We start from the raw sequence: 9,773 nt of genomic DNA, 5'->3' as shown, positions 1-9,773 counted from the left end.
GGTGTAAATTAGTATTCGTGGCCATCCGACGTTTCGTGCTTACTAATCGCTACCTTCAGTCAACAGAATTTCAGCTGCTATACGAACGTGAGAACATTGCAACTCGGAAGCTGTCACATTAGAAGTGCAATTGAGCGCTTGGGGCATCTCCGCCACCAATTTCATTGTGTCACAGTATATGCAATGAGTTTTTATTGGAGCTCTATAAAGTCCAAGCGCTGAGGTTCGCAGAAAGCCCTGATGTGTACGGCGAAGACGATTTTGGTACATGCTGCATAGGAGTTTGTGTTTATAGTGCAGGCACAGAATTTTGAAAGGCCCATATACCGACACCCCGGGTTTATCCCTTTTCATGAGTGACGAACGCAGCTGCCTATTTTTTTTTTTTAGTTTAGATTAACCTTTTTATGCGTTCGGCTCACACTGGTTCATTTTAGTTTAGCATGTTTAGGGGTATGCAGTCAGGTAAATGGTCTAATGTGTTTCCTGCAGTCAGTATTTGAATAACTTCCGGCGCCACTTTGAAAAACAATAAGATAGGGTACAATAGAGTTCTAGACGTTCTTTTCCGCACTAAAAAATGTGGCTTTTGCCATTTTTTATGATACGCAAAGTGCAGAATTTCCGTATCAACATTTTTTTTTTTCAATAGCCAGATTCAAGAAGTTTCGATACATTTATGTTCGGGACTTCAAATAATATATCTTCAGTCATTGAACTGGCCACAGTGAAGTCTTCTTTAGCAGCTTAATTCCAGAGGGTCCGTCATTGTCAGCAAGCAAATCAAACACCAAGAATATGCCAGAAACGATGGAATTGTCTTCGTGCTTCCTTCTTACTTTCACACACCTGAAAAAAAAAAGATCAGTGTCAGCAATGACAAACAATAAAAAAGTATAAGAACTTTACATTTTGCGCTTGTATACATCACTAGCTATATCTACTCTGTGCTCATTAGGAGCCATAGCCTCTGCTTAGTCACTAATTTGACTTTTTAGATAACTTTATGGTATATAGCCTCGATGTTTGCTTCAAAAGCGTTACGGTACTATCATGAAATTGCGTGTAAAATTTGTCATGCACACTCCTCCCTGACTCATCCAATGTATGAATTATTGCTTTAAAGGTAAATCACTGCGATTTAAAAGAGAGTCGTTTAACGCTGCTAAGCTAGTCCGCGATGTGTGTGCTATAGCCACATAAGCAATTGGGCATCGCTATGGAAAGGCACCAACTATCAAATAATGGTTTATTCTTCCTCCTCTGTCAATTATTAAATCTTTGACAACATGGCAGTGGGTAAGCATTTTCGAGGTTATTTCATTGTTTCGCGGCCAGGACATGCGAGAACCTCCTTAAGTTCCAATAACTTGTTTTGCTGAAATCTAACTCTCCGCCTCACACACGACTTTCACTATCCCGTTTTCAGTAGCCACTGACGTCGCAGCTGAATATTGTCGAGATTATTCAACAAAACACCATTACGCGTCTCCGCAAATGAGAGAAGGAAAATGGTCAATTCATAACCGTTAGATTGCGTGAAATTCTGCCTTTTCGTGCTTTAACCTTTTTACTTACATCTAAAAATCCGTGGGCAAGGAGGTCTGAAGCACCTCACAGGCACCTGGATGCACCGCTGTCCTCGACGGCAGAATTGCCGCTAGAAAAAAAAAGAAAAAAAGATTAGGCGCTGTTGCAGGCACATATTACATTCCTTTTTTATGTTTTGAAAAAAAAATAATGCTGGGTCAGCAGCCAGGTTCAGCGAGCCAGTGCAATTAAGGGGACAGGGTAAGCCCCATCTTTCCCATGTATTTTGGGGCATATTGTGGTACACTTTTCTCAGCAACTAATAAAGATAGGAGCAAGATATTTATGTCATTTTGTTCAGAATGTAATCTTCTGGCCGCTGTACCAAAATTATTTTAGTATACGAGAAATGAAATTATTAGTGATTTTTTTACTTTATACACCCTAATTTTGACCAAATTTTGTACATATTTTTATTTTAAAACAAACAATATTATTTGCACGCTGATAATTTTGGTACAGTAAATTTCCACATATATGTACTGTATACACAGAAAAAATCAGCTTGATATCTATTGTCATTTAGAAAATAATGGTACCGACGTAACAAAAAATCTTGTTTTGAGAAAACTGAGTTTAAAGTAAACAAAACCTTCAATCCCAAGATTTAGACTTAGCCAACTCATTTTGACCAATTTATTCAGTAGGCACCAGCTACATAGTTATCATCTAGGTCAGCTTGGTGCTTCTTTTCCTGCCGTGTAGCTTCTCGTGCCTGTTTTGTCACTTGCTGCGTAGCTCGATTGGCAAAGTAAACTCGACGCCGATCGACTTGCTTCAGGCAGCGGACAGTGTTGCTGCCCGGAATTAGTCCACATGCCTCAAGAACTTTAGTTCTTGCGATGGCGCCGTCATTGAAGGTCAGAACAGCATCTAATGTAGCAATCTTCATTGACTGTAGGCCCGCAAAGACATTTTTTTGAGCACACTCCCATACGACGTTGTTGCAGGACTCGTTTGGGTTCTGGATGGTTGCCAGAGAGCTTGAATGGTAGCCAGAGAGCTTGTATGGTTACCAGAGAGCTTTCTCTTGCAGCTAAATTCCTTAACATTTCGAGTTTTTTTTAGTTTTTAGTAAAAGCGGAAAAAAACACATCGCTGGTAAAGGGGAGTGTCGCTGACCGCTGTGCTTTCAGACAGCTTTTCCAGGTTGATATAAATTGCCCAGGATGAAGTGTGATACATCAAACGATGCAGAAAAGAATGTAATTTCATATTTAGCAAAAAACTGAAAATTGATATTTTTCAGATTTTTTGCTTACCCTGTCCCCTTAACCGGTAAATTCTTTTCAGTTACGCGGTTCCATTACTTTGAAGATGTGAATGGTGCATGGTGCATGGTTAAAGATGTCATCTGCGATATTGCCGGTAACAAGAAATGCAGTCAGCCTCGACAAATAGTAATGAAACTGCATTCTGTAGACGTATGCGGTAAAATTCAAGTGTTAGACTTCCAACAATACAGTAATAAAAGTAAATCTTCTAACACTAGCAGCCAGCGTCTTATACGAGGCTGTATTATTCCAGCAGCCACAAAATGGCAAAGAATGAAGACTTAGATAATTTATCTACCAAGAATGATGGAACTGAGGTGTTAAGGTACGGCGACATTATTTACATGATCATATTTTAATGCAATAAATCCGGTAGCAGTAGTAATTATTAGTATTCGTGTCAAATTTAAAAGGTATTCGTGAACTCTATAATTTACAAACAAATTTCAAAAATTCCAGCTTATAAATGATTAGGGCGACACATTACAGTGCATTTAGGAATGAGCAGTGAGCTATTCTTAAAAAAGTACTCCTTCACCCATTACGCTTTTTCAGTTAAACACCTATGAGAAGCACGTACAGTCTTTGTCAAAAGTAACCAGGCTGCACGTTTTTCTTCATAGTCATATTGTCACGTTGTAGTGACGGCAGTCCAGCGGACAGGAAGACACCAGAAATACTTGCAAACGAAGCTCTTTATTTGGGCTGACTTGCGCCCTCAAAAGAACTGAATCACTCGGCGGCGGCGTAAGCAACAGGCGTGCTCGGCGGTCGTCGAACTACGAATGTCCGTCGCTCCCGGCATCGCTCAATTTAAAGCCGGCAAGGAAACTTCCAGATAACAGGTCAAGATCATCTACGGTAATCTGGAAAAACCTAGATTCAGCCTTTCATGGCTGCGAACAATCGAGATTAGTCTGGTCGCTTCTCGCGTCACGAACAAAAGTGATAACAACCCTTTCCTGCAGCCTTGAGCGTGAACGAACAAACACTACAATGATACGTGGCATTACCCCCCTTCCAAAGAAGCATCGTCTCGATGCTTTAAAAGAAAATAAACACGGAGAATGAAATTTCGAGTCCTTCAGCGTTCATAATATGGCTTCAGGCGTACGACATGTACGACTTCCGGGCGTGGGCGGCGTCGCTGAGATGCTGTCGTGCCGTCGGGGATGACTTCATAGTCGAGGTCACCGATGCGACGGAGAACCCTGTACGGGCCAAAGTAGCGTCGCAGCAACTTTTCGCTCAATCCGCGGCGGCGAACTGGCGTCCATATCCAAACCCGATCACCTGGCTTGTAATGCGTGTCTCGTCGGCGCAGATTGTAGCGTCGGGCGTCGGTGTGCTGCTGGTCTTGAATGCGAAGCCGTGCAAGTCTTCGGGCTTCCTCGGCGCGTTGAAGGTAGGCGGCGACGTCGAGGTTGTCTTCGTCGGAAACGTGCGGGAGCATTGCGTCGAGTGTTGTTGTGGGCTTCCTGCCGTATACCAGCTGGAATGGAGTAAACCTGGTTGTCTCCTGGGTGGCAGTATTATAGGCGAAGATCACGTAGGGCAGAATAGAGTCCCACGTCCTGTGTTCGGCGTCGATGAACATGGAGAGCATGTCTGCGATGGTCTTGTTCAGACGCTCTGTGAGTCCGTTGGTTTGCGGATGATAGGCAGTTGTCCTCCGATGACTTGTCTGGCTGTACTTTAAAATGGCTTGCGTCAGTTCCGCTGTAAATGCTGTTCCTCTGTCTGTGATGAGTACTTCGGGTGCGCCGTGTCGGAGGAGAATTTGTTCGACAAAAAATTTTGCAACTTCTGTTGCGGTACCACTAGGCAACGCTTTTGCTTCGGCGTAGCGGGTCATGTAGTCGGTGGCCACGATGATCCACTTGTTACCTGATGATGAAGTAGGAAAGGGGCCGAGTAGGTCCATCCCGATTTGCTGAAAGGGCTTAGTTGGCGGTGGTATGGGGTTCAGGAGTCCGGCTGGTCTAGTCGGAGGCGTTTTGCGTCGTTGACACTCACGGCACGTTTTCACGTAATGCGAAACGTCGGTAGCTAGCCGCGGCCAATAGTACTTCTCCTGGATGCGGTGCAACGTGCGAGCAATCCCGAGATGCCCTGCAGTCGGCTCATCATGACATGCCTGCATAATTTCTTGCCTGAGATTTTTGGGCACGACAAGAAGATGCACTGTCCTGTTGGGCGCGAAGTTCTTCTTCAGAAGGACATTATTGTGAAGGACGAAGGACGACAGTTGGCGCCCTCAAAAGAACTGAATCACTCGGCGGCGGCGTAAGCAACAGGCGTGCTCGGCGGTCGTCGAACTACGAATGTCCGTCGCTCCCGGCATCGCTCAATTTAAAGCCGGCAAGGAAACTTCCAGATAACAGGTCAAGATCATCTACGGTAATCTGGAAAAACCTAGATTCAGCCTTTCATGGCTGCGAACAATCGAGATTAGTCTGGTCGCTTCTCGCGTCACGAACAAAAGTGATAACAACCCTTTCCTGCAGCCTTGAGCGTGAACGAACAAACACTACAATGATACGTGGCAATATATTAAAGTTATTATGTCAGCCTTCAAGCTCTAAAACTCTGTATGGTAAGGAGAACCCTTCTCACCCTCAAATAACTTTTAGATCTTTAAGGAAGCCGTGAGGGCTCTGTTATACAAATGAGAAGCACACCATGGAGCCTGGTTACTTTTGACAAAGACTGTACCTGTTTAACCGCTACATTCTCTGTGCTTTATCACTGCCCCTTCCTTCTTCCCGTTCGTCCTATCAGTACCGTTGCGCTTGCCAAACAGTTTAGTAGCGTTGGGCTCTAGAGCGTGAATAGGACAGGCGAGGCATATACTTGCCGTTGCACACACATGATGAGCCCCCCTTAAAAGCCCCTTTTCAATAAGGTGAATACAGTAACGGCAAAAAATTCCCTGAGTATGCTTAGACTGATACTCACACTCCTCTTGATCATGTCATTTACAGTATGTTACCCTCATATTTGCACTTAATCAGTGGTAGCAAGCTTTCTTTATATGTTGATTACCTCGAGAAGAATGTCACGGATGTTTGCAATAAAGTAATCTCTTATTTTTATAATCACAGAAATTTTCCTCACCCATTCAGTTTCACAAATGGTTAACCTTTCAGATATGGAAAAAGCTTAACATGTTACAGTTTCCTGCCATCGCATTAGCAATAACAATACAATCGATTAAATTCCAAACTACAAATACAGACGAGAGACAATAACCCCCTTGCCATAATTCTGCTTAATCGGTTCTGCCAGTTACCATTCCTTCCTTTTCGCCGGCTAATGCCGGAGTTCGATCATTTCAAATATTCTCGAAGCACGGAAGTTACAGCAAAAAACTTTTCTGATCTCCATTCTGAGCAAGGCCATGTTCACTCCACGAACCGTGCTCGCCTTACGTTGCTTTTTATCTGGCCACTGTGGGGAAATATATGACGGTTAATAATGTACTTACACCACACCGGAAGCCAGGAAATCCTCCACCGAAGCGCTGTGCATCTGCCACCATCACTGCGACAGGTTAAAGTCTACATTACTGCGCTGTTTAATAGCATGAAAACAGCTGCGATAAACTTTTCCGCAGAATCGATGCTTTGCCTAGGCACTGGCGCCTAAGAATTTCTTGTGATTACAACTAAACTTTTCCGCTTCATTTCTAGCTTTGATTTTTTGCTTTTTGTTCTCCCAGGTCTATTGCGAAAGAAAGCAGGAAGCCTATAACATCACAATGAGAGAGAAAAGCGCTGTTTTTTTCTTCTTTTTAAACGAAAATATTCTTCCTATGGGTACGTTACTGCGTTCGCTGCGGGGTAACGGTACATATTTTAAACAACAAATCAAATGACTTTATAGGAACGCATAACTATCACCTCAATACATTGTAATCCCTCGCCGGATCATGTGAGATGTTGGTAATTAGTTCTTCAATCCCGTCGTTAAGATAATCGTATGCACTTAAAAATGTCCTTGCTTTATCGATATCAGTTGTTAAAAAAACGAATTAACCTTTCTGAGTGATCGGAAACGGCAACAACTTGTTGGTAATTCCCACGTATACACAGCACACTTCATTTTGCGTTAAAATTTCAGGAACCACCATAACCGCCGAACTATTCACTTCACCAGCGCGGTTCATGGTCCACCAGCTCATACTGTTTCTTGTGCCGGGTTCCCCGCTACGTGGGAAAGAGGCAGAACAGCTAAAAGGTTTGTTTCTGAACCAGCTGGTAGATACCTGAACAGGCTCCATACAACCCTGATTATCAAAACTGGAGCGTTTCTGTACGCCATTCACTTGTGCCATTTGTCAGCCCTGCGCTTCTCTCTAAGGCTGAGACCTCTAACCCAAGGCTTACTTAATCGCCCAGCAAAACCGGGTTCTTTCGTAGAAAAGCCGCTGCCAAGACCTTTCTTCTGAATAGCGGATTGTTCTAGCTTTTTTCTTTACATAGCTTTTTATTGGACAACATCATCAATTGTTACGTTTTGCAACTTGTGATGAGGAAGCGATTACTGAATTTATGCACATTTGATGCTCGGCTCTTATTAAATACTTCTAGAACGTTCTCAAACTTCCCTGTTTTTTCTGTCAGATTCAGCTTGTGCGCCGCTCTCACTGCCAATGCAACCATTATATTTTCTTTCATTAGTCAAGAGGTAGCACTCCCTGCTCTCTACTGAAACTTCCCCGATCCATTCCTCCTTAAACTGAGCATCTCTTTACCCAAAACGACTCTACAAAGGAGTAACTGTGGTTCTAAAGGAAGCATGTTACTCCCGCAGTTACTTCCCCGCAGATTGTTTGAGTCAGTGCCGCAATTATTGAAATAGCCATTAAATACTCGAAAGCTATGTGCTGTGTCAAAATAAGAGAATTATTTCGAGTCGTAGTGAATAATTCTTGCTACTCACCTGCTGACAGCAGAAGCACAGCCAATATGATGGCTGAGTTCTTCATTCTGTAGAGTGGTTCGTGGTACAGGGAGACAAGAGTGATGCCAGGAGATATGAGAAGGGCTTTTATTTCATTTACCGGACGTAAGGACGGCGCATTCGTCCACCGGCCCGCCCCTCACGGAGTTTAGACGGACGAGAAAAGAAAGGAGATTGCCGCCGCCAGGAAGGCCTTTCATTGCTTACCTTCCGCGAATGTCAAAAACGAGGAAACCGCACGCCAACTAAGCTGCCAATCGCCAGGTGACATTGCTGAGGAGACTATACCGGCGCGAAATATAGCCCAGCAACTCATAAGCGCATATTTTTCTTGCACGTGTTTATTGCAATGCGGAACCACGTCTCGCGGGGCCAGCCCGAGTCAGATGTAAGCAAGGACATAGTCCGCGCTTTCCTCCATCCAGTTCTGCGGTGCCTTAATACCACGGCCCCCAAGCGAGTACGATTTTCACCGCATTCAGGCCAGTCACCGCTTCCTTGTCTTTTCTGATCTTTTAACGGAAGAGAGGATCTTCTCTAAAACGTCAAATTCGCATCCTCTGTGTTCCTTCAGTGATGTTTAACGCAGTGCATCACATCAGAGTCGGAAGTACGCTACTTGGGTCGGCGTTTCTCCAACCTGCTATTCCCGGATAGAAACCAAGGTCGTACTTTTAAAAAATGACGAAACATACTCCGTGTTTATTTAGATGACGTTTACGAGCCATCTAGTCGTGACAATTTAGAAAGGTGCTACGACGACGGCGTTTTTTAGGCCGATTTGGCGCAGTCAAGTTACTGTCGATACTGATCCTAGACCTCTGTTTTATCCTTGCCTAGCTTTTCTTGTTTCTATGTAATTAAAATTTATACCCTCATAGAGAAATTCGAGAGTTTTATGTAATCAAGTGGAAAATGCCCAGATACTTTATGTAAGCATGTTACAAAGCCCTTTTCGGTGCATAAACTATTGGATCTTTTTAGTTGCCCAGTACTCTTGAGAATGAAGTTAAAATCTAGCATCTATATTTTCATCAGAACGTTTTGTATAGACAAATTATTGAAATTACTGGACATGTATAAAGTAAAATCCAGGTGTTTCTGCCATTCTAGTGTCATTTTTTTCTAAAATCCTAAAAGGGCAAGTAATTGCAATCGCAGGACCAAAAGCTGGGAAAATCACCCTTAAAGATCATTCCCGCACCTGTCTCGTTTATCCCCTCGTATTATGGCTTTGTCCAGAGAAATGCGGAATTACAACTAGCCGAAGCTCTGGTACCTTTTCCATGACGGTGAAAAAAGGCCAGTTTTTCGTCCCCAGAAAATCCGTAACCTACGATGCACTGGAGCTATCTAAAGCGCAGTTCGCTCATGATTTTTATCGACCACACATCACAAAAGCTTGATTTCTTTCATTTCTGCTGCGTATTGCGCTATAATATTGGTCACGAGACAGATGAAGATTCGAGGGTTACGAAAAATAAATTAATTGAGAAGCCGTAAACTTTGACCAAACTGGCCATCTTTTTTTTTTGCCGTGTCCCATTTTAATATAGTGAAGGTTAATGGGAGACCATCATTTCTTCTGTTCATTACAACGGACAAGATAGTCGCGCTGACATGAACTGAGGTCAAACAATTCCTGCTTAGATTCCATGATATCAAGGCTATAGTAAGACTTAAAAAAGCGAAATTGAAAAGCAAAAATTTTTTTCCTTTCTCCTATCGCAGATAGAAATTAATATCACAGTGCCATTCCCGAATATGCTTCCGGCGTAGCGGAAGGGAATGCGGCACAGAGTACAGCGACGCTTCGTAGAGGTCTTCACTTGCTGGCGGCATAGAAAAACCAGGCCTTCATTTAAAAAAAATATGAGCAGTAAAAATTAATTGACATGCATTTTATGTATTACAATAAAAAAGTAAAAGCAAACAATCACCAAT

The 9,773-nt window shown here is 43.1% G+C and overlaps 1 protein-coding gene across 1 annotated transcript; it reads right to left on the bottom strand.

Moving 5' to 3' along the window:
• Nucleotides 1–263: 263 nt before the first annotated feature.
• Nucleotides 264–7,866, bottom strand: LOC149359567 (uncharacterized). The gene is made up of 4 exons (XM_089569078.1): nucleotides 7,809–7,866; nucleotides 6,352–6,407; nucleotides 1,579–1,660; nucleotides 264–849 (listed from the first exon to the last, which is right to left on the bottom strand). The coding sequence occupies exons 1-4, from the start codon at nucleotides 7,852–7,854 to the stop codon at nucleotides 842–844; spliced, it is 192 nt and encodes a 63-aa protein (XP_089425204.1). The 5' UTR covers nucleotides 7,855–7,866; the 3' UTR covers nucleotides 264–841.
• Between the last annotated feature and the right edge of the window lie 1,907 nt (nucleotides 7,867–9,773).

This window comes from Amblyomma mixtum, chromosome 2, assembly GCF_055824585.1.
Source record: "Amblyomma mixtum isolate Tamu chromosome 2, ASM5582458v1, whole genome shotgun sequence".
In the NCBI taxonomy this organism is placed as follows: Eukaryota; Metazoa; Arthropoda; class Arachnida; order Ixodida; family Ixodidae; genus Amblyomma; species Amblyomma mixtum.
This window is presented reverse-complemented; position numbering and strand designations above follow the sequence as displayed.